The 27,730-nt window shown below is 51.7% G+C and overlaps 2 protein-coding genes across 9 annotated transcripts; one reads left to right on the top strand and one right to left on the bottom strand.

Moving 5' to 3' along the window:
• Window positions 1–3,748: 3,748 nt before the first annotated feature.
• CYBC1 (cytochrome b-245 chaperone 1) lies at window positions 3,749–10,158 on the top strand. Of its 4 annotated transcripts, none has more exons than XM_055090017.1 (8): window positions 3,749–3,927; window positions 4,298–4,534; window positions 5,007–5,173; window positions 6,001–6,042; window positions 6,644–6,717; window positions 7,302–7,398; window positions 8,014–8,158; window positions 8,571–10,158. In XM_055090017.1, the coding sequence occupies exons 3-8, from the start codon at window positions 5,089–5,091 to the stop codon at window positions 8,689–8,691; spliced, it is 564 nt and encodes a 187-aa protein (XP_054945992.1). In that variant the 5' UTR covers window positions 3,749–3,927; window positions 4,298–4,534; window positions 5,007–5,088; the 3' UTR covers window positions 8,692–10,158. The 4 variants fall into 4 exon arrangements, with proteins under 4 accessions (XP_054945992.1, XP_007125655.1, XP_028354513.1 ...); XM_007125592.4 differs by having other exon boundaries at window positions 3,750–3,927; window positions 5,046–5,173; XM_007125593.4 differs by lacking the exon at window positions 6,001–6,042 and having other exon boundaries at window positions 5,046–5,173.
• HEXD (hexosaminidase D) lies at window positions 9,255–27,719 on the bottom strand. Of its 5 annotated transcripts, none has more exons than XM_024130141.3 (14): window positions 27,608–27,719; window positions 27,257–27,306; window positions 25,156–25,296; window positions 22,288–22,397; window positions 20,489–20,576; window positions 15,960–16,124; window positions 14,648–14,831; window positions 13,750–13,821; window positions 13,424–13,619; window positions 12,563–12,645; window positions 11,550–11,628; window positions 11,373–11,474; window positions 11,100–11,189; window positions 9,255–10,489 (listed from the first exon to the last, which is right to left on the bottom strand). In XM_024130141.3, exons 2-14 carry the CDS (start codon window positions 27,269–27,271, stop codon window positions 10,303–10,305), a joined length of 1,512 nt encoding a protein of 503 aa, XP_023985909.1. In that variant the 5' UTR covers window positions 27,272–27,306; window positions 27,608–27,719; the 3' UTR covers window positions 9,255–10,302. The 5 variants fall into 5 exon arrangements, with proteins under 5 accessions (XP_023985909.1, XP_054945988.1, XP_028354509.1 ...); XM_055090013.1 differs by having other exon boundaries at window positions 9,255–10,421; window positions 13,750–13,866; XM_028498708.2 differs by having other exon boundaries at window positions 13,750–13,866.
• Between the last annotated feature and the right edge of the window lie 11 nt (window positions 27,720–27,730).

The following is a 27,730-nucleotide window of genomic DNA, read 5'->3' on the forward strand; positions in this document are numbered from 1 at the left end:
ACTTTTTTTTTAACAAATGCCATCAGTTAAATTCAGGAGGTCCTAACTGGCTGCCAGATTAACCCATTGTATTACTCAAATCTATGTCAGCACCTCTCAGAAAACATCTTCAATTATCAGTTTGAAGAAAAGAATAATTTTAGGTTGTCATTTGTATATATTTTGTTGTTTTAAAAACATGAACAGTATAATCATGCGTGAAAAAACCAAGTTACAATTAGTTTAATCAAATGTGTAGTTAGTGTCCAGGTTTCTGTCCAGGTTTCCCCAATGGTCTCATCATTTTTCTAGTTTCAATCAGGATCTAAATAAGGTTCAATGTTTTATTAGTCTATATTTCAATTGGTTTGTGTATTTGTCTCTTAGAAATCTTTCTGTTTCTAGAAAAAAAAATAAGGCTCCCTTAGAAGTTAACAAATATAGTACAGGGAGTTCCCAGTCTTAAGGTTTTGAGAGTTTTTTTGGTTTGTTTTTTAAATCTGTAGTTTACATCCACATACCCGTCTCTACTTGCATATCATAAAGAAATCAGGTTGACTGCAGGGTTTTCAGCAATTGCTGACTGCATCCATGTGGAGTTCTTTAGCATACCCTTGTTCTGAATTTTCAGCAAAGGATAGTTAAAACATTCTAGTAGCTTGGTCACAGGTAAAAATTTTTTGGCAAGACTACATAGATAGTGTTGTGAAATCCCTTCAGGGGGTTCTGTTGTCTGTCCTTTTTGTGATGTTAATTAGCAGCCATTGATGAGATTGCCTAGATTCATTAGGGTGATTTTTTAAAAATTATTTATTGGCTGTGTTGGGTTTTCATTGCTACGTGCAGGCTTTCTCTACTCGCTGCGAGCAGGGGCTACTCTTTGTTGCGTTGCGCGGGCTTCTCTCGTTGTGGAGCACGGGCTCTAGGGTGCGTGGGCTTCAGTAGTTTCACACGAGCTCTAGAGCGCAGGCTCAGCAGTTGTGGCGCATGGGCTTAACTCCGCGGCATATGGGATCTTTCCGGACCAGGGCTCGAACCCGTGTCCCCTGCATTGGCAGGTGTATTCTTAACCACTGCGCCATCAGGGAAGCCTCATTAGGGTGATGTTTTACTCCTATCATTTCTTCTTCACTTATTAGCAGGACTACTTCCATAATGAGAAATTCCTCTTATCCGCTATTTGATTCTGTTGAATTCTTCTGACAAGACATTAATAGTCTCTTTGCTTTTTTTAAAAATAAATTTATTTATTTTACTTATTTATTTTTGGCTGCGTTGGGTCTTCATTGCTGTGCGCAGGCTTTCTCTAGTTGCGGCGAGTGGGGGCTACTCTTCATTGCGGTACGTGGGCTTCTCATTGCGGTGGCTACTCTTGCTGCACAGCATGGGCTGTAGAGCGCAGGCTCAGCAGTTGTGGCGCACGGGCTTAGCTGCTCCGCAGCATGTGGGATCTTCCAAGACCAGGGATCGAACCCATGTCCCCTGCATTGGCAGGCAGATTCCTAACCACTATGCCACCAGGGAAGCCCAGTCTCTCTGCTTTTTAATACATTTCCTTATACATTTCTTACTTCAGACCTGACATCAGTCTCACTGGAGGCACTCTGCTACAAAACCACTTAGGGGTTGCTGGGGAAGGTGGTGGATGCTGGGTGCAGTTGGCCAGTGTGTATTGTAAAAGCTGGACACTGGAGAAGCCCTGTGCACTGCAGGAGCCTGCGGATCCAGAACAACAGAACGAGAACCAGGAAAGGAAACTCTTCCTCCAAGTCTCCAACACCCTCTACTGACAAAGCTTAATATCATGCCAGAGAGCACAGAACAAAATAAGGGCTCAGATGCATTTTAATAGAACAGGCAATGAAGTTTGAATTTAGAACAGAGATATAATGCATTGATAACTGGCAAAATATGCAGATTCTACTTACTCAATCCCCTATTTATGGATTTTGTATTTATTTCCAGACTTTTGCTCTTATCAATATTCAGCAGGATTTTAACCAAATCAGACATCATTTGTTCACTCATTTAACATTAGTAGAAAGCTAGTCTAGGCTTCCTTTTTTTTTTTTTTTTTTTTGTGGTATGCGGGCCTTCCTCTGTTGTGGCCTCTCCCGTTGCGGAGCACAGGCTCCGGACGGGCAGGCCCAGCGGCCATGGCTCACGGGCCCAGCCGCTCCGCGGCATGTGGGATCCTCCCATACCGGGGCGCGAACCCGGTTCCCCTGCATCGGCAGGCGGACGCGCAACCACTGCGCCACCAGGGAAGCCCTAGGCTTCATTTTTAAATGGCTTGTACTCTAGTACAAAAGGTGAAATTATGCAAATAACTGTAATGCAAAGTAGAATTTTCTGGGTATCAACTCAGTTCTCCCTAAGTCCTAAGGAATGAAGATCACTTTCAGCTGCACCAAGGAAGAGGGACTTAAAGGAGGTGCTAACCAATTCAAATGGACCTTCAAGATGGTGTGGGATCTTACCAGAGAAGGCATTTCAAGAAGATGGAATGTGAGCTGAGGCATCAGGTCAGGAAACCTGCTGCATTCAGGCAGAACCTTCTTCTGTTCCAGCTTAGTGCATAAGTTCTCTGAGTGTGGTTCCCAGAGCAGCAGCACATGTACATTTCAGGCCTCAACCACTACTGGGAACAGGTCCAACAGTCTGTGTTTCAACAAACCCACCAGGTGATTCTGAACCACAGGCGGAGAGTATATGGAGACTGGTAAAATAGAAAAGTCATCTCCAAATTTTTGACATTGTGCCTATATTGATAAAACATCTAGGGTTATGCATATCTATGTATATATATTTCTTTATAAGGTAATATGCACTGTGTATTAATCTTATGTAAATTATAAGGCACATGACAATAGATATAAAAACATAAAATAAGTAGGAATACAAGTTCTAGTATATTTTTCTAGCACTCCACAGATCGTCTTGACCATCCCTGTTTGGAGGTCACTGAAGCAGGCAGTGGCCGTGTGGTGGAGGCTCGCCTGTTCCAGGTAGGGTCCTTCTCCATCTGGTGGAAAATAGGCAAGTCAGGGTCCTGCTTGGGGCCTTATCTGGGGGCTGTGGGGACAGGTGCTGAGTGTTTTGGTGGAGAGTGGAGCAGGGAGGCCACCGAAGCAGCCATTCAAGATTTTCCTGGAGAAAACTGTCTCTCCTACTACAATCCTCCTTCCCAGACTCTGGGGCCAGTTTCTGAGCAGCAGAAAAACTGCCATCACGAACATGTGAATGTTCAGTTTCCCCAGCTACACTGAGTTTTTTGGGGGTCAAGGATCTCTGGTTTTCCCCTACCCTCCTCCACTGTGCCTTGCAGCATTGTTCAGATTTAGTTTTTTAACCTGTTGATATTCTTACTGGGTTTGCAATTGAATCTGCAGATCACGTTGGGAGAATTTACATTTTTACAATAATTTTCCAGTCCATGAACAAATATCTTAGTTCTACTTTAATATTTCTTATTAAAGTTTTTACAGAATCTACCATAATGTTCGTACGTATCTGTTGTGAGGTTAACTACGTACTTCACGTTTTCTCACCATCCTAAGCGGATGTTTCGTGGCACAACTCACCTCACCTTCCTCTGCGGACTCTTTTTTTTTTTTTTTTTTTCCTCTGCGTACTTTCTAAGGGTTGTGACCCCAAACGCTATCTGCTCAGCGCCCGGGCGCGCACACCACACCACGCGGCCGCCTCTGCTGCTCCGTAGGCGACTTCCCGTTGTAGCCCCGCCCGTTCTTCCACCTCGAGGGCTGAATGAGGGCCTCAAAAGTCAGCGCCCGCCCGCCCCACCGCCGGCCCGGAAGTCAGCTGTCCCATCCGCCCCCGCGGGTCCGGAAGTCAGCCGGCTTAGCCCCCAGCTCCGGAAGTCGGAGGCCGGCGGGTCCTGAAGCTTAGCGGTCCGACTTTTTCCCGCGTCCGCGTCCGCGCCCGCAGGTTAGTGTCCCCGGTGGACGGGCCGTGCCGCCGTCGCGGGTGAGAGGTGCGGGGTGGGCTTGGGGGCGGCTCCCGCAGCCGGGGTCCTGCCGGCAGCGCGGTCTCGGGACCCGGCCCACCTCAATGCCCCGGAGGCCTGGCGGCGCGCGAGCCGGGCGGGGCGCCCGATGTGGCCGCAGGGGTCAGCGGGGCGTGTCCAGGATGGCTTGTGCCGGTGACAGGCGTGATCTCGCCCCATGGGCGGCAGAGTCGCGCGTGGAGACAGATGAGGCATGTCAGGGGAAGGAGCCGGTGATGTTCTAGGATCCTGGCTTCGTTTGTGTGAACTGAATTCACTATTTGTTGTCAGAAATTTGACTTGACTTCACAGGGAATATCTGAAAAGCTACCGAGAATGGGGTCCCTGGAGCCAGCATTTCGAGCGTATTGCAGCGTGCAGGGCAGAATTCTCCACGTGTGGAAGATCAATCCCCTTTGCTGACTTGTTCATTAAACCGGCGCTCTGGACCCTCCGGACCCTCCGCACCCTCCGCTCCCTCCGCTCCCTCCGCTGGGTGCAGACTGTTCTTTTCGGCAGCTGTAGGAGACCGCGGAGCTGGCTTTTTCGGTCAGTGCCAGTACAGACTCAAACCATGATGAGACTTTCAGTTCCCTTTTTCAGAGGCCAGCACAGGGAAATGAGGGTGTTCTGGTAGGTTCCGGTAGGGTGCCGGAAGTTTGAAGCCTGCTGGGGGCTAACGGTTTCCAAGAGACTGAGGTTTCCAGGTAGGAAGGGAGCAGGTGATGATCAAGTGCTTGTTGATGCTTTGTGAGTCGGAGCAGGGGACAAAGCCCCAGTGCAACCATTACAACTGAGCAGAGAAGAACCTTCCTTACAGGTCTCTGGGGGATTAAGTGATTTGCCTGACCACAGAGACTGCAGTCAGCACGGGCTGACTGGTTCCTGAGCCTGTGTGGGCCTTGCTAGTGGGCAGCCTGGCTTCCTGTTCTGGAGAGGAGCTGGGTTCTTGTCTGTTGGTAGTGGCTGGGCAGCCTGGCTTCCTGTTCTGGAGAGGAGCTGGGTTCTTGTCTGTTGGCAGTGGCTCGAGGGCTCCAGCTGTCTGTCTGCCCTTCCCCAGCCCCCCAGTCTCCTGTTGAAAGTTGTGGCAGCACGTTCCAGCGATGTATATGCAGGTGGAGACACGCACCAGTTCCTGCCTCCATCTGAAGAGGGCTCCAGGCATCAGGTCCTGGTCCCTGCTGGTTGGTAAGGATGTTCATATTTCTCCTCAAATTAAAAATCTAACTTTAGAAAAGGATGAAAATTAAACTAAATTTTTCCGTGGTTCTACTGCCCCAAGATATGGCAACTATTGTGCCTTTCCAACTTTTATCCTCTACGCGTGCTTTTACAGATGATGTGTGTCTGTCTTGTCTTTTTTCACCATTGAACATCCTTTGGTTAATACTTTGCATGCTCTTCTGAGGTCCCCGTACTTCCCCTTTTGCTTGTTTTCATACACCCAGTCCCAGGTATCAATTTATGTCAGGGCCCACGTGATGGAGACAGTGAGGAGTCAGGCGGCGGGGGCCCTGGCCTCCATCCCTGTCAGTACCCATTGGAGGGCCCTGCACTCCCTGGGCAGCTGCACCATGTTGATTGGAACCTAGGTGTGTGGGGAGATGCTGCCGTGCCTTCAGCAGCCTGGCTCTGGGCCTTCTTTCCCAGGACGCTGCCTGATTTGTCTCATGTGCCGAGTTGTGATTCTTTACCTTCAGTCTTGTCTTCATTCCACACAATGTGCTGTCAGTGGGTAAAACCCACATCAGGTTCCTCTTTCTGGTTCCCCCGTCAGCTCTGCAACCTCACATAGACATGTGTCCAGTGAATACTGTGACTGGTGTAGAACATTCTTCTGAACAGACTTCCCAGTTGTTTCCCCTACTTCTGAGCCTGGTGGTCTTCTTGCTCCCTGCCCTCAGCCATCCCTGGCAATGGGAAGGGGCTGCTTACCTGGGTCTGTGGGTCCTGGGAGGAGTTGGGCTCTGGGCTGGTGGTGGCCCAATGGGAAGGTACCTGCTTTCTCCTCGCAGGAATCTTGTCGATTGGCCTGGCTGCTGCCTACTACAGTGGAGGTGAGATGCATCATCTGCCCCCCAGGAACTTCCTCAGCTGATTGGAAGAGGGAAAAAAGGAAAGCCCATCATTTGTAATCTGCCAGGGCATGGCTTTGGGGACTGCCTCTGCCTCTAAATTGTTTGTGGATGCGGCCCACTTCCATGTGCTGGCGTGTCCCACACAGCTTATGTTTTTCACTTATATCTTCAGCATTTTCATATATCGTAAAATATTCTTCAGAAAGGCACTCTTGTGTCTGCCTCATGTTCTGTTGCAGGGATGATCCATGCTTTCAGCAGCTCCCTGTAAGCGTTCCCACCTTTCTGCTCTCACTCACCGTGCCGTGATTGTCATCACGAGTAGACATCCAGGGGAGAGTGAGGGCAGAACTGGGGGAGCACGTCCTGTCCCAAGTGACAGGGCCCGCAGTGCTAGGTGGCCATGGCGAGGGTGGGGTGTCCTTGCAGGCATGGGCAGCAAGCAAGGCCCCCAGGTGCCACTCCTGCCCTCGGTCTGGGAAGCAGCTGTGCTGGGGAGGGGGCACCGTCTCTGGGCACGTTGGCCTTCGCCCCTCTGCTGCCTTCCCTCGCCTGATTGTCTCCTGTGTTTGCTCCCCAGATAGTCTGGGCTGGAAGCTCTTCTATGTCACGGGCTGTCTATTCGTGGCCGTGCAGAACCTGGAGGACTGGGAGGTGAGGCCAGCACAGGAAGGGTGCCCAGGCTTTTGGGCTCCTGGGCTTCCCTGCAGTGCGAATCAAAGCAGGAAGAAAGGCTCCAGGGGCCTAATGCCACCCCCCCCATCCTGAAACTTGAGCTTAGTGGTTTCTGGATAGCTGGACTTGGCCTCTGGACATTGCCTGTCTGTGACCATCCCTACACGAAGGAATCCTCTAAAGCTGTTGTTCTCCCAGAAGTTCTCCTAGAAGGGCAAGGCCACTTCCCTCACCTCCCTTTTGTCCCTCTTCACGTGTCCCTTGGGTCGCCTGGCCCCAGTATTGCTCTCTGACTGCCGCTCTCTATTCCCTCGTTTGATGACCTTGCCCGCTGTGCTCGCTTCTCTTGAGTGTGGAGAGGAGAGGCTCCTGCTTTTCACACCCCAGCCCCTGGAGGGATCAGGCTGCAGGGGTTTGGGGTTCTGACTGGGATGGGAAGGAAGAGGGGCCGCCTCCTTGAGCGTTTGCTCTGGTGAGGGTGGGGATGCAGTCAGCAAGTCTGTGTGTGTTGGGCTGCCTCACAGGCTAGCAGCCAGCTGACTGCCTTGTGGCTGGCGTTCTAGGAAGCCATCTTCAATAAAAGCACCGGGAAGGTCGTGCTGAAGACGTTCAGCTTGTATAGGAAGCTGCTGACTGTCTGCAGAGCAGGCCATGACCAAGGTGAGGCGTGGGGAGTGAACAGGACACAGGTTACTCTGCGATGGATGGAGGGCGGCGAGCGTCTGTGTGTGATGGCAGGGAGCAGGCTTGAGGCCTGGAAACGGGCTGGGTCCAAGCTGGCCGCTCAGTGACCAGGGTTGTGTCCTGCCTCGTGGATGCTGTGTACCCCAGACGTGCCCTGGCCCAAAGGAAATTGCTGGGCAGCCCCCAGCTCAGTGACTGGCCACTAGAAACCAGGAAGGCATTTTCCAGCAGTTGGGGAAAACGAAGCAGAAAGCTGGGCAGCACCGTGCTTAGCCGCCCCCTGACGTGTTAGACTGAGAAAAGGGGTGGGCTTTTCAAGGCAACAGTGGGCCTGCTGGACACTCCTTCTCACCCAGACTGGGCGTTAACCAGCAGCCACACAATCCTGCACTGTGGTCATTGACCTGTGACATCTAAGGTCAGGGTCTCGGCATGGGCCCAGCCTCAGACATGGAGTGACACGTGCTCTGTGCTTCCTGACAAGCGTGATGTGATGCTCTGCATCGTGGCCCCGAAGCAACTGTGCCAGCACCCAGGTGGGAGGGGCGGGGTGGGTGGGGGACACGGCCACTGACAGGGCCTTGCCCACAGTGGTGGTCCTGCTCAGTGACATCCGGGACGTGAACGTGGAGGAGGAGAAGGTCCGGTACTTCGGGAAGGGCTATGTGGTGGTGCTTCGGTTTGCCACGGGCTTCTCCCACCCCCTCACGCAGAGTGCTGTCATGGGCCACCGCAGGTAAGCTGAGGACGCGTGACTTGTTTGGCCAGGGCTGCCCCTCGCCCTCGCCCCCAGTCAGGTGGTCCTCCCCAGGGACTGCCCAGCACGGCAGGGCATGGAGAGAGGCCTCAGGAACGTGGGGGAGGAGGTGAGGCCGGGGAGGCAGGCCTGCCACCACCCACTAGGGGGAGGTCAGGGGTCCCCACAGGGACAGAGAGGGGATGGGGACGTCAGGGGTCCCCAGTGGGCATAGAAGACTGGGCTAGGGTCAGGTGAGGGTGGGGATCAGGACTGAAGAGGCTGGGTCCTAGTGGGTTACCCTGGAGGTAGATACCTGGGGTGAGCCTGGTATGGTCTTGTGGCTGCTGTGGGGTGGCCAGTATCTCTGTCACAATAACCCACCCTTCCTCCCTGTGCCCGTCTGGACCAGTGATGTGGAAGCCATCGCCAAGCTCATCACTACTTTTCTGGAGCTGCACTGCCTTGAGAGTCCCGTGGAGCTGTCTCAGAGCAGTGACAGTGAGGTCGATGGCCCCGAGGACCAAAGCTGACCTCCACGGAACCCCCGCCTTGGTTCTGGTGGGGCCCCAGCAGGACTGATGGGCCGCCTACAAGTCCTCCTCCTCAGCTCCCAGCTGTGTCCCTCGAAGCCCCGGGGCAGGACCCTCAGCCGTTCCTGCTGCTTGCTTCTGTCCTCCGAGCGAAACCACAGTGGGACCTTCTCTGCAGGCTCCGAGGGGTCCAGAGAGGGCACAGGCCTCAGATCTGTCTCTTCCTGGAATCAGCAGCCCACTGCGGCAGCGGCCTGGTGTGGACAGGCCAGACGTGCTAGCTGTGGGGGGCTCAAGCCCTGTGAAATGGGAAGGAAGAACACCCAGGGTCCCAGGGTGTGAGGGCCAGGGCTGAGCTCTTTGGGTTGGGAGGTTCGCCAGGACCAGGTAGGTCCTGAGGGTTGCGGTGAGGTTCCAGCAGGCCAGTGCAGGGCCCGCAGCTGGGTTAGGCTCTGAGGATGCTGCCGCCACACGTCATCCCCGGGAATCCCATCTGCCCTGCTCCCCATGCCTGTCCCTCCCCGCAGTCGGACGTCCTCAGTGATCAGAAGTGAGGTGCTTGCCTGCGGAGATGCCAGGGCTCAGGGTGGATGCCAAGGGGCACGCCTGGTTGGTGTGCGGCCGCCACTCCTGAGGCTTCCACACCCCCAGACCACTGTCCACCCAGGTGGCTCATCTCGAGTCCAGACAGGATTGCAGCCAGGCTCTCACAGAGAGGATAACCCCCCGCCCCTGCCCCCAGTGTAGGCAGAAGTTCTCTCTTCTAGCTTTGTGCATCATTTAAAAACCTGGACCCATCCCTCAGAACCCAGATTCCCAGCTTCTCTTGAACTCTGGCGCTGGGCTTGTGTGTTTGGGGCCAGAATCGCTGGGCTCATGGCTGCCCCTCAGCAGCACCTGAGCAGCTGGCTGCAGCCACCCTCGTGGAGTCTGGGTGCCAGCCACACTGACCCTCAACTGCACTCTTAGTTTTCTCCTGCTTTCTCTGAACCTAGGCTCCACCGAGGTACAGCATATGCCCAGAGCACCTATGAGTGAGGGACCCATGAGGCTGTGCACCTGGGAACGGCTGCATGGACCAGGGGTTCTGAGGCTGCCTGGGTGAGAGACAGCAACTTCCAGGGAGCTCCAGAGAAATGAGATCCTCTCCCTTACCAGTGGTGGCCATCAGCCAGCCCTTAGTTTGGGCACACGGTCATTTGAACATGTCAAAGTTAGGTTTCTAAATGGTTAAACCTGAAATACTTTTTTCTTAAAAGGTGTGAAACAGCTATGGTTGGTTTCTTGTGTGTTTGCCCCTGGGCTGGAGGAGGGAGGGTGTTTGGCCAGCTCCCCTCTCCCAGGGCTGGGTTGGGCGAGGAGGGTCTCCAGACCATCGTGAGGGCCAGTAACTAAGTCTTTCAGATTTCTGGCTTCCACTCTCCTTTTTATTTTGAAAGAATTAAAGTTCTAATGTTGATCACTGCACAGGCCCAGAGTGTCTTTTCCTTCCATGTTTACTCTTGTTTCTGTGGGTGCTGTCTGCTGGCACGGCTGCCCAGGGCTCAGGAGGTACACGTGGGGCCGGGTGCAGCTGGATGAGGGTGCAGGGAGGCCAACAGGCCCCTCCCCTCAGGGGTCCTGACCCAAGTCGGGCATGGGGCCGGCTGCCTCACCCAGATCCTGCAGCAGAGCCTGCAGCCGCCGCAGGCTGGGGCGCACATTCTCCTCCAGCCACTCCTCCACTGCGTCTGGGTAGAAGACACGCTGCAGGGCAGCCTCCAGCTCCCCCACGAGAACGCTCCACCTGGCCAGGAGACTGAGGACCAGGAGGCAGTGAGCCTGCCTGGCGAGGGCCCTGGGGCATACCTCATGGCCTCCAGTACCCCACGGGTTAGTACATCCCATACCTCAGTTTACTCATCCATAGAACAGGGCCGTTAGCACCAGCCTCATAGGGTTGTTGGGAATAAGTGAATGACTGTCACAGTTTGACCTCTGAAACTAGAAGGCACTTCACAACTGGCTGGCAGGGTTTTTCTTGGTGCATGAACCTGTTGACAGTTGACTGCATCTTATACTCAGTGGGGACAGTCTGTGTTGGCCTCTCTCAGAGCCAGGAGAGCACTGGGGAGGGCTGGCTGGGACCCTGTCCCCATGGTGACACATGCAGCCGCAGGGCCAGGATCAGCCCTAGGCAGTCTGGTTCTATGGTGAGCCCTGGACCCTGCTGAGGGCATCTGGTGACCCTCACCCTCTCAGGCAGGAACGCCCCAGCTTTTCTAAAGCCTAAAGGCACAGCTGATTCAGTTGAGTCACCTAGGAATCCACGGCTGCAATACCTAGAAAGCTTGTCCAGAAAGCTGCCAGCATGCAGTAGAGGGTGGGCAGCCTCGGGGATGGGCATGGCTGGAAGGGGCATGGGCTACCTGAGCGCCTGGGGCTGGATGTGCTGGATCATGACGGGGTGGATGAACTTCCGCCTGCGATGGTAGGGGCTGAACCAGCCGGTCACATACCTGGGGGCAAATCCACACACACAGGTAGGCACACTGTGGCTCGTAAGGCTCGGCGGTTGTAAAATAAGACCTTTGAAAATCTGGTAGAAATTTTAAAAAGCTGTTTTCCGCCCAGAAAGTCTTCTTGCAGGGTTGGCTGGCCCTCACCCTGCCAGGTGGGGGGCCACTCCCCTGCCCACTCACCTGTCCCTCTCCAGCAGCGCATCCACGGAGCTGCACAGATGGAGGCTGACTTGTGTGATGAGGTTCAAGATGTCACTGCCAGGGAAGGAGCCGGCCCTCTCACTGCACAGGGAGCCGCCGTGCTGAGGATGCATCCAAATATGAGGGGACAGGCAGGGCTGGGGGTGAGGGTGTTACCTCCTAAAATCCGTTGCTTCCAAGCTCGAAGTCCCAAGAAAGTTCTCCACTCTTGCTTTAACGTTTTCGGCAAAGCCTCCTAAAACCAACCACAGACGGAGGTTGGAGGGGGCCTCTGGAGGAGGAGGTGGCCTGGACTCCGTGCTGGCTGGACCTGCTGGCCCTCAGGCATGGGTGGTGGGCAAAGCAACTGAGAAGGACCGCCGGCCAGGCCCAGATGGGCACATGCTGACCTCAGGGATGGGTTAGCCCAAGGCTACTGCAGCCTGGTGGGGAGGTGAGAACACGCTGGAGGCTCTGTGCTGCCTGCCTCCTGGGGAAGGAGTGCCAAGGCCAACGCGCTCCTATTAGCACAGGCATCTGCTCTGTTGTCTGTACCTTTCCCCAAAGAGTTCAGAACTGACACTTCAAAAAAGGATAAGCCAGAGTCCCAGTATCTGTCCTTCCACCTCCCTGTAGCTCAGCACAATACAAAGTGTGTTTATTTTTCAGTCCTCACTTTCTTCAACCACCTCGATGTTTTTCTGTGCCAACACCACATACGTTGTTACTTAAATTCCCACCTGGTCCCATATAACATGCAGTTTATGTAACCGGGGCCTTGTCACCAACCTTGCCTGCTGGTCTCCTCTGTCTCTAAGCATCTATGCCCACACCTGGCTGCTCCCTCGAGAACCAGAAGTGAGGGAGCTGCCCCTCTGGGGCCACACCCACCAGCACTGGGCATTCAGGATATTTATGCAGCGAAGGCGGACCCTCTCCTGCACCCTATCCATGATGAATTTCCTTGTGAGTTCACTGTGCCTGCGGGGCATGTCCCCCTAACTTCCTGGTCTGTGTCTTGGGTTTAGGCTCGAAGACCCAGGCTGCAGTGGGGTGGGTGGGTGGCTGAGCCGGGGCCATGGGTGCGTTCCCCTCCCCTGCACCGGTTGGAAGACCACAGTCCAGCTCCAAGGAGGTGGCAGTTGGGGGCCCCAGGCACTAGGCTTCCTGGAAGGAGCAGGGGACCATACCATGTAGAAGCACCTGCAGACAGACAGCCAGGGACGGGATTCCCACGGGCAGCAGCTCGCACAGCACAGAGAAGTGGTCATACCTAAGTCCGTGGGAGAGGGGCGCTCAGCACAGCAGATGCTCAAACACAAGTCACCGCGAGACAGGACAGGGATCTAGAAGCTTCTGCAGAGCGGTTGCTGCTTCCGGAAGGTTCCATGGCTTTGCAGGAACCCCACCCAGAGTGACCTGCCTGGGCTTAATGCTCTGTGGTTGCCACCCTGAAATCCCTAAGTTAACCTTTGACTCAGCTTTATGAGTGAGGGCTGAGGTCCAGTGGGTCAGCCCTGCCTCCTGCTACCTCCTGTGGGTTCAGGGCCTCCTGCTCTTGGTGTCAGGGCCACCTGGCCTCCCCCTCAGGATGGGACCTGAGGCCAGGACTTGCCTGGGACCAGGGGTTTACCTGTAGCTCTACTTTCCAAATGGTGTGAAATCCTAAACGAGCCAAAGTCTGTCCTCATGCCTCTCCCAACATGACCTCGGGCGGCGGGGCAGGGCGGGGTGAACAGGCAGAGATGGGTGGTTCGGACAGGGCATGGGCCAGGAGGGCCAGTGCCCTAGGGCCCTGAACACCCCGAGCAGCGTCCCCTCTGCAGAGTGTGGTGCGAGGGGCTTGACCCCAAGTGGCTTGTTTTGTGCAGCTGATCCTTCCACACCCTCCTCAGAGGGCCGGCTGCTTCCCCTTGACCAAATGGCGGGAAGGACTGAGGCCCAGACTGGATGGGCTGAGAAGGGCGGTGTGTCCTAGGTGACGGGAGCCGCTTGGACCCTCCCGGGAAAGGCCGGCCCTGAGAACATCCCTGGGGCCTGCATGGCCTCACCTCTGCCAGCCAGTCAGGATGATGCCCCGCAGCGTGTCCACTGGCACGCTGCCCGCCACCTGCAGCCACTGCATGTGGTTTCTAAGGTGGTGCTCGATGGGGGTCAGGGCCTGGCTTGCCCCCGTGGCTCCCTTGAAGGCACTGGCGGCCCAGAGCCAGGAGAAGCCGCTCTTCCGGTACTTCTCCACGAGGAGCACTGGGTGAGCAAGTGAGAGATGTGAGTGGCAGACTCTGAGGAGGTGCAGCCGGGAAGCCCGAAACACACACTTGTCCAGGTGGAAAACCGGGAGGAGCCCATGACCGCCGGGCTCTGCTCTGGTACTGACCCTTGCTGTGGACGTCCAGGTCGGCCCCGTAGTCCCAGAGCACAGGCTCCACCAGCTGCGGCACCCTCGATGCTGGGGGTGGAGAGAGGCTGTGAGGGCGTGTCCCTCTAACTCTCCCTGCGTTAAAATGGATTTAAGTACAGACTCAATACTATGCTATGATTTTGGCTGTAAATGCCACAGCCTCAAGGCCAGCTGGCTTTGGAAGTGACCAGACACTGCTGGAGCTGCCAGGGGTGAGTCCCAGGCCAGCGGTCCCAGAGCTCCCTCAAGGGGGACACGCTGTCTGCACGCGGGGCCGGCCCAGGTGCAACAGGAACATACTGCTAAGTGGACTTAATTATAATTAGTTAAAACCCAAGTGGCCACATGTGGTAGAGGCTGCAGCGAGGACACCTGGGTGGGCCTTGTGGCGGCGTGGGCCACGACCTCCCTGTCTCACCCCAGAGCCTCAGGCAGGCTGGGCCCCAGAGGGCTGGGGGGCCACTGCTTCCCTCCACCAGCCAGTGTGAACCTCAGTAGAGGCCCCTGCAGGGCTGGCCGTGCAGGTGTGTGGGGCTGAGGCCCCTAGAAGCACTGGAAGCTTTCAAGCATCACCAGGGGCCCTTGCACACCCGGCTTTTGATGGCCAGCGCCCCTCGGGGCCTCGTGCTGCTCTCTGGGTCAGATCTCTCACAACAGTACTCCTGGCAAGACTCCAGGAGGCCTTTTAGGGGAATGGCATTTTCACGTGAGAAACGGTCCTAACAGGACGGTCTGGAGTTAGCTTTGGTACGGATCTACCATACGGTCTCTCCTTGACAGTCAGGGGCTCAGAGTAGCTCGCCTTCCTCCCCTCATGGCACCAGGAAGCCCCCTGTGGAGCGTGGCCGGCCCCCCAGGGCCATGCCTGGCCGACCTGAGAGCTGGTCCTCAGGGATGTCCCGCAGCATGTCGTCCCACACCAGGGGCGTCGTGGTGGGGTGCCGGGCCTGCACGTGGCTGGCCACCGCCTCCATGTAGGATAGACACAGCTCTGCTCTGGTGTTGGGCTCCTGCTGCAGCCAATGTCTTGAGTCCTCACCCTCTCCGAGGTAGTAGACCTGGGAGGAGACACAGGTGGGTTTGCCCCAGGACCACCCATCCTCACCCATGGGTTCACGCTGTGGCCTGGGAGACTCTAGGGGCAGCTGCCCACAGGGAGGAGACAGTAAAGGGTGCCCTTGCCTTCTGCACCGAGACCCGAACCTCAACTCAAGACTCCCTTGAGCCTGGGCACAGGCTGCTGTGGGGCTCCACAGCAGCCAGAAGGTGGAAATAACCAGATGTCCAACAACACAAGATGGATAAACAGAGCGTGGCCTGTCCACACGCTGAAACGTCACTCAGCCACGCTGGAGAAGGTGCCCAGTGAGAGAAGCCCACGCATGGGCCAGGACTCCGTTTACGGGGTGCTGGGGGGCAACGCAGAAATGGAAAGGAGACTGATGGATGCAGGGGCGGAGGACAGGGGGGCAGGGAGATAAAGAGGCCCTGCAGTAGCCGGGGGGAGGGCCGCACAACACTGAGAATGACTTAAAGTGACTGGATTATTCACTTTAAAGTGGTTACAGTGGTAAATTTTATGTTATTGTATTTTACTACAAAAAAGAGATTTTTCTGAAGAAGAAGAGGATCAAGCTCTGGGGTAAAATGTCTACAAACCACCGTCCCAGCTCAGAGGCCCAAGCTCAGAGGAGCAGAGGCCTTTGGGTCACTGTGCTCGGTGGCTCGGTATCTTCCTGGCCACTGTGTTTCTCAAGGACAAGGAGGGCACCTCCGGGAACCACCTTTCCAGCCAGTGCTCCACGGCCCTAAAGTGGTATTTCCTTTCTCCCACAGTCCAAAACTGCACTTCTTCAATTGGAAGAAAGTAACTGGCTCAAGCTCATGGCCACACTGACCCCGAGGACATGAATGTGCCGTAACCAGGGGCTGCTCTGCTGCTGTCCCGTGGGTGCCTGCACCCCACTGCACCCTGCTTGGCTCGGCAGGTTTGCCGGCGGGAGATCACCCGTCAGCTGGGACCAAGGCCCTCACTGGGGACATCTCCTCGGCCAGCACTTCTTTATCCTCAGAACTACTTTTCTATTTAAGAGAAGAACCCACGAGGTGGGAGGTGACCTTGAGGTGAAGAAAAGGGGCTGCTGCAGAGCTGGGGGAGCCGCCTGCTGGCAAGGCAAGGCACCCACCTCGTCACAGCCGATGTGGAACCACCGGGCGCCCGGGTGCAGCGCCATCACCTGGTCAATCATGGCTCCAACCAGTGCCAGGGACTCCGCCTTGTGGGGATTCAGGGTGTTGGGGAAAAGTGCCACTTCCCGGAGGTGAGCAAGAGCCTCGTGCTTCAGCACAAACTGGGGAGACAACAGGAAAACTGGTGACCCTGGGGAGGAGCTCGTCCCCAAGCTCCCCGAAGTCCGGCTCCTGCCTCTGTGTCCTGATGGCCTCGCATCTATTAGAGTCCCCAGAGGGGCTGGCGGAGCTGCACTGCGGACCAGAGCCAGGGTGCCAAGTGGGCAGGTCTCTGAGTAACCTGGCTGCTTGGTCAACAGCCCTTGTCCCTTCCAACTGGGCTGAATGAGAAAATGGAAAAGATAGCCTCCCTTCACAACAGAATTACACACGGGTGGACTTCTTGCTCAAGTGAAGAGGCTGGCAAATCCTCTCCCCAAAACAAGTACAAAGTGGAATGATTTTTCCAAAACGACCGTTTCAGGGCTCCAGAAACCAACCAAAGGTGAACAGCAAATTGGGAAATGCGTGTTCATGAAAGGCTGCCATAAGTTTGGGTAAAAACAGATCCTGCAGCTTCTGCCTAGGAGCTCCCACCCCCCACAATGGCTGGCTGTGGGTAAACCCGGCCTTTGGGGACCTGTCAGTAAAAGTGGCAAACTGTTCTGAATTCTGCGGTCCCCACAGGGCTACAGAGGTGACACATGTTCTCCTTACACACCGGCTGGCTGGGGCCACACACACCCGGGGGCCCGAGCAGGCTGGGTGGAAAGCAGAAGCCGCGGCAGACTGAGAACTGCCTGAACCCTGAGTGTGGCCCCCCAACCCCTGTGGCACAAGGGGGGGCCTTATGGGCTCGGGCACAACCACCACCCAAACCCTGCAGAATCATCAGCTGTGAAGACTGAAGAGTGACCCCTAGGGCAAAACCCGAAAACAAGAATACAAAAACAACGGAGGCATCCGTGGCCGCACACAGCTGGGAAGACAGATTAAATCCAGGCAACTTACAACTACCCATGGGAGGAAAAGTCAGACTTGCTATAACGTATGATCTGAAATGTCCAGTTTTCAACCAAAAATTGAGACATGCAAATAACTGGAAAGTGGGACCCAGACTCAAAGAAAAAATAATTCTATGGAAACTGATGCTGAGTGGACCTAGATGTTGGATTTATCAGACAATTATTTCAAAGAAACTATTATGAATATGTTCCAAGAATTAAAGGAGGGGCTTCCCTGGTGGCGCTGTGGTTAAGAATCCACCTGCCAATGCAGGGGACACGGGTTTGATCCCTGGTCCGGGAAGATCCCACATGCCGCAGAGCAGCTAAGCCCATGCACCACAACTACTGAGCCTGTGCTCTAGAGCCCATGCTCTGCAACGAGGAGGCACCGCAATGAGAAGCCCCCGCACCGCAACAAAGAGTAGCCCCCGCTCACCACAACTAGAGAAAGCCCGTGTGCAGCAACGAAGACCCAACGCGCCAAAAATAAATGAATTAGTTTTTTTAAAAAAATTTTTAAAAAGAATTAAAGGAAACTATTTACAATAAGGGAGATTAAAAATCCATTCAGGGGGAATTCCCTGGTTGTCCAGTGGTTAGGACTTTGCGCTTTCACTGCCGAGGGCCCAGGTTCAATCCCTGGTCAAGGAACTAAGATCTTGCAAGCCACGCAGTGTGGAAAAAAAAATCCATTCAATGGGCCCAGCAGCAGATTTGAAATGTCAGAAGAGAGAGTCAGTGATTGGAACAAAAGATCAACAGAAATTATTCAATCTGAGTAACCGAGGAAAGGTGCAAGAAAATGAACAGAGCCTCAGAGACCATATGGGCAACATCGAGCTACCAACGCACGAGCAAAGGAGTCCCAAAAGAAGAGAAGGGGACAGAAAAAAACATGAAGAAATGGCCCCAAACGTCACAGAAGTGAAGCAGCTCATCAAACTCCAAGGAAGATAAAGGCAAAGAAACCCAAACCTGAACACATCATAACCTAAAAGGCACATTTAGGGAAATAACACAATTAATGGCTGACATACCACATTCGTGGTTTGGAAAACTCAACACAGTAAAGAGGTAATTTTCCGCCAAAACTGATTTACAGATTTAACACAATCCCAATCAAAATCCCAGCAAGGTTTCTTGTAGATACATAGAGAAACTGAATCTAAAATACATATGAAGAGGCAACGGAACTACGATAGCCAGAATAATTCTGAAAAAGAATAAAGTTGGAGGAATCTCACTACCTGATTTTAAGACTTACAATAAAGCTATAACAATCAAGATAATGTGGTATAGACAAAGGGATAACACATAGATCTATGGAACAGAATGGGGTCTAGAAATAGATTCTCATAAATGTGGTCAATTGATTTTTTTGGGGGGGTCAATTGATTATTGACAAAGGTGCAAAGGCAATACCAAATTTCAAAGAAAGCACAGTCTTTTTGACAAATGGTGTTGGTACCATTGGTCAAGTAATGCCGTACTACATGCAAGAAAAATGAACCTCCACCTCACACCTCACACAAAAACTAACCCCTAAACAAAAAATGTTCAAGTGTAAGACTTCAGAGGAAAACAGGAAAAATCTTCATCACCTGGTGACTGGCAGAGTTCTTAGAAATGACATCAAAAGCATGATGCATCAAAGAGAAAAAAACTGATAAACTGGACTTCAACGAAGTTAAAGACTTTTGCTCTTTGAAATACACTGTTAAGAGAATGAAAGGACAAACTGCAGATTGGGAGAAAATGTTTGTAAATCACGTATCTAACAAAAGACTTTGTCCAGAATACACAAAGAATTTAAAAAACTCAACAGTTCAGAAAGTGAAACGCGCAAAATCCTTGAACTGTGCTTCACTGCTGAAGAGGGTATTCTGATGCAAGCGACCAGACGTAGAGTCTTCGCCAACCCTGCTGACACCTTGATTTTGGACCGCTGTCCTCCAGACAGTGAGAGAACAAACGTCTGTAGTTTAAGCCGCCTGGTTTGTGGTCCTTTGCTATGGTAGCCGCAGGAGACGAATCCACCGTAAGAGCAGAGCAAGGCCACTTAAGGAGCAGGAGGGCGTGGTACGATGGAGCTGTACTTGAGGCGCTCAGACCAGCTGTGGTGGGGAGCAGGGCGCGGGGTGGGGATGGGCGGAGTGATGCTGGGAGACCCACTGGAGGACTTTACAGCAGGTCAGACAGTAGTTTAGACAAGGATGGTGACAGTGGGACAGAGGGAATGCTGACTCAGGAGGCAGAAGAGCAAAGGGTAGGACCTGACAGTAGACGCGAAATGCAGCTGGAGTGGGGGGTGGGGGATGGTACAGCCCCTCCCTGAGGCTGGAAGGGGCCTCTCAACAGAGACGCCAAGCAGACAACTGTAGACTAGAGCCCAGGGTCTGCACTAGAGACGGGGGTCCTGGGAGTCACTGAGGACAGGAAAGGGAAGCAGGAGGGGAAATGGCTTTGTCCAGAGAAGGAGTGTGAAGTGAGTAGAGGGCCCTCGAGAGGTGCCATGGGGACAGCCAAGTACAATGCAGCTACAGGATAGCACACGGAGAAGATGCCAGGCACAGCCAGAGCCGGGGACCAGGAGGCCGTAGGGTTTAGGAGGAGCGGGTTGTGGGTAACGAGAGCGTGTCAGGACCGGAGCAGATGGTGGGAGAGAATCCCTGAACAGGAAGGAAAGCACCATCACTGGAAGTGAAAGTGAAGATGTGGGGGAAGGACTGCTGATAGATCTAAACGGAGCCTGAGAGCCATTAAATTAGTATTATGTTTAATTTGCTTCCCCTTATCTGAGGCAGACGTGAAAAATATTTTTGAAGATCACATAGGAGCCTGAGAAGATATTTTCAACATTAAGTGAAAAAGGAGAACACAGAAAGCACGTTTTCTTTTTTTTTAATAAAGTATTTTTTAAAAATATTTATTTATTTATTTTGGCTGTGCCGGGTCTTAGTTGCGGCACGTGGGATCCTTAGCTGCGGCATGCAGGATCTTTAGTTATGGCACGCGGGATCTGTTTTTAGTTGCGGCATGCGGACTTCTTAGGCGCAGCATGCATGTGGGATCTAGTTCCCCGACCAGGGATCGAACCCGGGCCCCCCACAGTGGCAGCACAATCGAACCAGGGCTCCCAGCATTGGGAGTGCAGAGTCCTACTCACTGGACCACCAGGGAAGTCCTAGAGAGCACATTTTCTTAATGTTGTATTTCACCTTGCACAATAATACTTTGATGAATATACATTAAAAAGGAAAACAATCCAGTCTGCAGGGCTCTGTGGGAATAAGGCCCCCCATCCAGCTCTTCCCCGCTCCTTGGACAGACGGTGCTCCCACCTAGAGCTCCGAGCTCCTCAGCTGTTCACAGAGCCTCTCTGTACAGTGCTGAGCTGCAACCTGTCTGTACCTGGCCCCGTCCACGCACCCCTGAACCCCACACCTGGGTACCAGGTAACTTTCCTTCCTCCCACTTACCTCCATATGCCCAAATGTCTGCACCAAGGGAATGACCTCCAGCTCATTCAGTGTGGCCAGATGCAGGATCTCTTTGATTTCGGAGGGGCTAGAGAGACCAAGACCACCCAGAGAGGTTCACACAGGCTTCCACTCAGGCTCCCCCCAACCCCCCTCATCAGGTTCCTGGGGGAGTCTACTGCGGAAACTAGCAGGGTCGCTAACTCTGAAAAGCCCAACGGATATTCTTAAGTTTTCAGAGAAGACTCCCATGCTAGAATTTAGGAAAACGATGCTCTGTTATGTCAAGTAACAGTTTACTTCTTGTGAGAATAGTACCAGCTATTCTGACCCAAACTCGACAAGAGGCTAAAGTCATTTTACAAGAAACTAGGCCACACAAGCAATCATATTTTAGAGCAAGGGTGGGAAGACTGGCCTGAGAACAAACACACCACCTGTTTCTGTACAGCCTGTGACCTGAGAATGGTTTCTATGTTTTAAAATTGTTGAGAAAACTCAGGAGAAGAGTATTTTGTGACATGTGAAAATCGTATGGAATTCATCCTTCAGTGTCCACAAATAGGGTTTTATTGGAACACAGCCACACCCACTCATTATTATCACCTGTGGCTGCTTTTGCCCCACTAATAGTTGTAACAAAGATCAGATGGGCTGCACAACCTAAAATATCTACTGTCTGGCCCTTTATAGAAAAGGCTGGTGATCCCTTTAATAGAGGAAAGAAAAAAGAAGAGTTTCAAGATTCCGGTGGGAGTGTCCCTTCAGGCCAGCATTCTGTCACTGAGGCCACTGAGGATGCCATCCTGGAAGGGCCCACTGCCTGCTCCACCGTGAGTTGTCACTTGTGAATTTATCTCAACTTCTGTATGTGTTTGAACCATCTCTAAAGTTAACCAGTTCTATAAATGAATTGATTATATAAAGTTCTGTCTTTAAATATACCTTTTTCAAGCTTCACCGGAACCCTGGCACCTTTTTCACTTCCAAAAACAAAGGAACAAAACGTGTTCACTGTAGGAATAAACACGAATACCTCCGCCATCTCACCACATTAATGCTCTGGTTCATGCCTTTCCTGTTTCCCACCCACACGTACGTGCTGGGAGTTCTACCACGTGGAGCCGAGCTGCGCTCCAGAACGGCCGGGCTGCTTTCCAGCCCACGGTGAGAGGCCTGCTTTTGCTCACTCTCGTGGACACAGAGCATTATCATTTTTTTAAAAGCTTCACCAATTTGGTAGCCAAAATGGCATTTCACTGTTATTTTATTACTATCATATACTTATTGGCTATTTTTCTTTCTTTTTTGGGGATCAAAATGTTCTTTGCCCATTTTCTTTTGGGCTATTTATTACTGATTTACATGGATACCCATAATTTTAAAGCCAAGTGGGGTGCACCCATGACCACACTATCTGACTTCACTGATTCTGATCCTCTCCCCTTTAATCCTCACTTTCCTGGTGAAGATCCCGCCTTAAAGAGCAGCCCTCCTTCCCCTGCATGGACACCTGTCAAAGTGTCCTCCACGCACTTCACACCCAGACAAGACTGAAACAGATCACAGCGCTTCCTTGTGGGGGATCATAGCTGATGCTTATTTTCTTTTAAACGTTTCCAAATTCTCTTCAGTGAACATGCTTTATTTTTATGATTAAAGACACGCATTTAACAAGACAGAAGAGGACTGTCCTGCTGTCGCTCAATTCTCGCCTGCCCCCCCCTCCCTTCCAGGTTGCCGCCCCACACACCCCATTTTCTCTGCAGAGGCATCACCTTGCTTGGCAGCTCGGGTACCTGTATGCGTGCTTGGCCCTCAGCAGCCTCAGGTGGCCCTCGTAGGGAAACATGTCTTCATACTCGATGAGGAGGCCGTTTGCACCCAGGGCACGGAACAGGGGGAAAATCTGGGGGAGAGGGGGATGTGATGAAGAAATGACTATTTGAACAGAAAGTGACACATGTGAAGCTCATGGACCCGTCCTTCCAGCTGATGGACATGGATTGTAGTTGATCTTTGTATTTTTCCCATGTACTCTGTGTGATGCCAAATCAAATTCTAATGTAGTGATGTGTTCGTTTGATACAAGGGGGCGGAACGGGGGCGGGGCTGGGGCAAGGGGAGCCTACAGGGCTCTGGAGGGTTACTGGAGCACCTGGAAGGAGCCTAGAGGAGGGAGATGAAGGAGGAAAGAGGCTGTCCCGCTGTGCTCATGGGGTCCCTCCCCTGGTTCTCCCCCACTTCTTTCTCTACCTTTATCTCAAAGAATATGGATCCCTAGCCTCCAGGACTTTTAGGACTGTGTCTACTGTACACAGGACTGAGTTTTTCTTCTAGCCTGGCATCAGGGCCAGGGGTGGGTGCTAAGGGAGGGGGCTCCTGGAGAAACTTAGAATAGTAACCCACCTCCAGACAAGGGCCACTGTGAGTTTTATGTGATTTGTAGCATTCTTGTTGATGTTGCTATCAGAAGTTTTCTTTTCCCAAGAATATGGGGATGTTCTGAAGCATGCTGGATGGAAGGATGAAATCACCTTGGGACTAAGAATTAGCTGGGATAATTGTAAAATGGGTAATCAATAATTGACTGCAAATTACAAGAAGAGGCAGATTGTGGAAAGGAGTCAAACTAACCCAGGTCAGTCACTTACACAAATGGAACATAATGGTTACAGCTTTTTCGTATTTTCCTCAGCATTTTTGCTCCTGGTTTCCCTTGTAGCCTTTTGGCCATCTGACCACTGGGTGGCCTCTTTGGTATTTCTATTGGGGGTGGTAGGGATCCTTGGTGCTGTGGGTGGCTAACAGGCTGCTAAGCTCAGCCTAAGGGTGCCACCCAGCCAACTTGTGGAAACAGGAGGAATAAGAAATTGTCTAAACCTCTGACTCTGTCAGCAGCAGCAGGTAATGAAATGGGGGCTCCAGCTACACATAGCTGGATCTTCTTTGCCTGTCTTCCACATCTATCCATTTGTCACCATGCCTTTATCTCTTCACACTTGACTTTTTCTTCTCTGCCATTTATTTCCCGACACTGTTTCCCATGGCGTCTATTCACTTTTGTTCTTTTTCTAGTTTAGTCTCTGTTTCTGACTTTTTTTTTTTTCTTTTTCTAATTCATTCCTGAGTCTGGAGGCAATCTTTTCACAACCTCCTTCTGTCTGGCTGTCACATTTCTGGGCTTTTCTATTTCTGACTTATGCTGTTCTTCCATAACTGTATCACTTTCTTAGTATCTCTGCTCTCATTTTGTAATACTGCGGAACTATGCCATCTGCTTTGTGGTCACACATTCCTGGTGCACCTTCACTGTTGCTCAGATCATCGTCCTCTTTTTTCTTACTGTGTCTTTGTGTGGCACAACTACACTCCTTTTCTGTTGCTCATTTTTAAATGAGATGTGTTTTCTCATGTTTTTGAGAGCAGGTTCTTCTGTTTGGGATGGAGCTGGGCCAGCCCAGGGCTCCCTCTGCTGCTGTTACATAAAGGATTAGCGGTTACGGACTTTGTGCGGCTACTGCCACAGCACATGGTCTGCACTCCCTCTGGATCCCGTCCCCCCAGTATTTGAAACTTCTCTCCACTTCACCCTCAATGTTCCTGCCCAGCTCAATGTGGATTTTTCCCCCAACACTGTGTCCTTAGTGTGGGCTCTGTCCTTCTGGAAGAAGTTTCTGGAAGGTATTTTGGAGTGCTTTGAGGCCTTGGGCACTCACCCTCAACCTGGAGCCAGGGACAACTTGCCCAGTTTCTGACAGACCTTTACTAGCTGGGCTCTTTTCTGCGTCCTCTGGTCTTGACATCGTCTGAATTCTCTTTTCTCTTTCCTCTACCACCCCTGCCTGGCTGCTAACCCCACGTGGGTGTTGTGCTGTCGGTGGTTTGGCCCCACCCCTTGCATTTTGGAATTCACGGGGATACCCCGATGCCTACTTTTGATTTAGAGTACATGCGTTTTCTGTGGCTGCCATAAGAAGTCACCACAAACTGGGTGGCTTGAAACAGTCAGAATTTATTCTCTCACAGTTCTGGAGGCAGAAGTCCAAAATCTAGGGTGTCAGCAGGGCCATGCTCCCCCTGAGGCTGTAAGGGGAATCCTTCCTGCCTCTTCCAGCTTCTGGGAGTTTCCAGCACCCTTGGTCCTCCTGGGCTTGTGGATGCATCGATTCTAATCTCTGCCTCTGTCCTCATGTGGTACCTTCCCTGTGTCCTCACATCATATTCCCTCTGTGTATGTCTCTGTGTCTAAATTCTCCTCTCCTTATAAAGCCACCACTTATCGGATTAGGGCTCACCCTATCTCCATATGACCTCATCTTATGTCAATGACATCTGCAAAGACCGTGTCTTTAAATCAGGTCACATTCCAAGGTCCGACGGGTTAGGATTTAAACATATCTTTTTGGGAAACACGATTCAGCTCACAATGAAGAGGTTGTGTGTTTCTTTTGTCCTTTCTGTTTTTCCTTTTGCTATCCTGGTTGCTGTCTGCTTTGTGAGGGGATTTGGGGGAAATTCAAAATCTATGCTGCTGCCACCACCGTGCCCCAACACAGAACCCACAGTTGTGTTCCAAGCACACGCCTACAGAACATTGATTGTTCACAACTTCATAACCAAACCCAAGGCAAAGTAATTCTCTAGAGGAGAAAGGGAGCTCTCACCTCCGAGAGGTAGCAGACCCTCGGTGGGGCTCCTTTCAGGTCCAGATGAACTAGTCGCATCTTAAATGGTGAGCAACCCGACATCGTACTATTTTTTGTGAAGTCATGTAACAAAAAAACCTCTTGTCTGGGCACTTCTTCCTAGTGGAGAAATTCAGGGTTAAAGACTCCAGAGGCTCAACTGGCCTGGTCCTTCCAATGTCTGTTTCAATTCTGATATGAACTGGGAGGGAACTCATTTCACCAACATGAAATCGAATCAAGATGTCTGTCTCGGGACTTCCCTGGCGGTCCAGTGGTTAAGATTCCACCTGCCAATGCAGGGGACACGGGTTCGAGCCCTGCTCCGGGAAGATTCCACATGCTGTGGAGCAACTAAGCCCGTGCGTCACAACTACTGAGCCTGCGCTCTAGAGCCCGCAAGCCACAACTACTGAGCCCGCGTGCCACAACTACTGAAGCCCGTGCACCTAGGGCCTGTGCTCCGCAACAAGAGAAGCCACCGCAATGAGAAGCCCGCTCACCGCAGCAAAGAGTAGCCCCTAGGGCTTCCCTGGTGGCGCAGTGGTTGAGAGTCTGCCTGCCGATGCAGGGGACACGGGTTCGTGCCCCGGTCCGGGAGGATCCCACACGCCGCGGAGCGGCTGGGCCCTTGAGCCATGGCCGCTGGGCCTGCGCGTCCGGAGCCTGCGCTCCGCAACGGGAGGGGCCACAGCAGTGACAGGCCCGCGTACCGCAAAAAAAAAAAAAAAAAAAAAAAAAAGAGTAGCCCCTTCTCGCCACAACGAGAGAAAGCCCGTGCACAGCAACGAAGACCCAACGCAGCCAAAATAACTAAGTAACTAAATAAATTAATTAATTAAAAGACTCCATGCTTCCACAAGGGGCATGGGTTTGATCCCTGGTCGGGGAACTAAGATTCCACATGCCACGCGGCGCAGCCAAATTAAAAAAAAAAGGATGTCTGTCTCCATGTTCAAACACAGGGACCCTTGCCATTTAGTTGTGATTTGTCCCTAAAATAGAACAGCACTGTTTCCTTATAAGACAGCTAAAATCTGTAATAAATGACTGCAAAATAATTTCTTGTTTTAAAGACCCTCTTATCCTATATATACTATGCCAGTGAAAACAGGCAAACATCTCAAACACTTTTCAGGCCCCACAATATGATGTTTTTGTAGAAAATTTATCCTCAATTTTATTCTACTTTGAATAGCGTTAAAAACAATTATATTTCTAGAGTTCGAGTCAGCTGGGTTGTACGGAGGAAGAAGCTCTAAAAATTTATTCTAGGTCAGAGAAAACTGTCTATGATTTAAAATAGGCCATTGATAATTTAAAAAACAAGTAAGCCACAAGTTTATCAGTGCTGGCTAGTTTATATTGAACTAGAGAAAGCATCTGGATGATACTGAATCAGCTGGGAAACAGTGAAATCTTATTTCTTCTATCATAAAACACAAAGGATTAGATTGGAAAATGAAAGAAAATCTTTGTACATTGGTCATATATTCAGCTCAGTAATTCAAACTACTCATTCTGTGCAAGGATTCATAAATCCCTGACCTTAAGGAATCCATAATATGGCAGAGGAAATAACATAATGCACACAGAAACCAATCAGTTTGATTTTTTTAAGAATAAACTATATTCAAGACAGTCTCAATGACAAAGTTCTTAAAGCAATTACCTAAATTACCACTGAGAAGTGGATGAGTTTAAGACAAAGCATTCGGAAAAACTGCAATGTTTTAAAGCTGAATTTTTTTACATTTAAAAAACACCCCCCCAAAAAAAAACAAACCCTAATCTATTTTCCTGGGAATAGAATTAAAAGAAAAAAAAAATTTTTTTTTTTATATTTTCCTGGCTGCGCCATGCGGCATGTGGGATCTTAGTTCCCCGACCAAGGATCGAACCTGCGCCCCATGCGTTGGAAGTGCAGAGTCTTAACCACTGGACCACCGGGGAAGTCCCAAAAGAAAAAATTTTGAGCTCAGAAGTCTGCATTGGTCCTGTGTGTGCCTCCTCGTGTTCAGAGAGAAATCCTCCTATTATTCCTGTAGCCCTAGGGCAGGAATGAACACAAACATCTTACCTGCATCAGACACATTCAGAGTTGTTTACCAATGTAAGTTGCTGCAAAATCTAAAGGAAAAGGAAAGGAAGAATTCAGTAATCCATCTTGTGAGTGTGTAGTTCTTTGCTTTGATTCCCTCCTGCATGAAGTCTATAGAAATGTGATTATTTCAAAGACTTGGGTCAACTGTCATTATTGTTACCAGACAACCTGGCAGGTCTGCAATTGCCCCAGTTCCTCGGGCTTCCAGGTAAGTTCCCAGGAAATGGCATCTGATTTCCCCAGTTTCGGGATTGTTGGGCAGATCTCTTTTCTTGTTCAATGAGTCTAAGTAGGTTTTCTTTTCCCCCTTATCAGTAAATTACTCACCTTCTTCAGGCTTAATCCTCATGAAAGAACCTCACTGCTAATTCCACTCTTTCAGAATCAGGTATCTCCACAGGGCTGGTTAAGATCTTACTTCTTGCCCACTGGACTTAAGGTTCTCTAGGG

The sequence above is a fragment of the Physeter macrocephalus genome, chromosome 14, assembly GCF_002837175.3.
Source record: "Physeter macrocephalus isolate SW-GA chromosome 14, ASM283717v5, whole genome shotgun sequence".
Classification (NCBI taxonomy): domain Eukaryota; kingdom Metazoa; phylum Chordata; class Mammalia; order Artiodactyla; family Physeteridae; genus Physeter; species Physeter macrocephalus.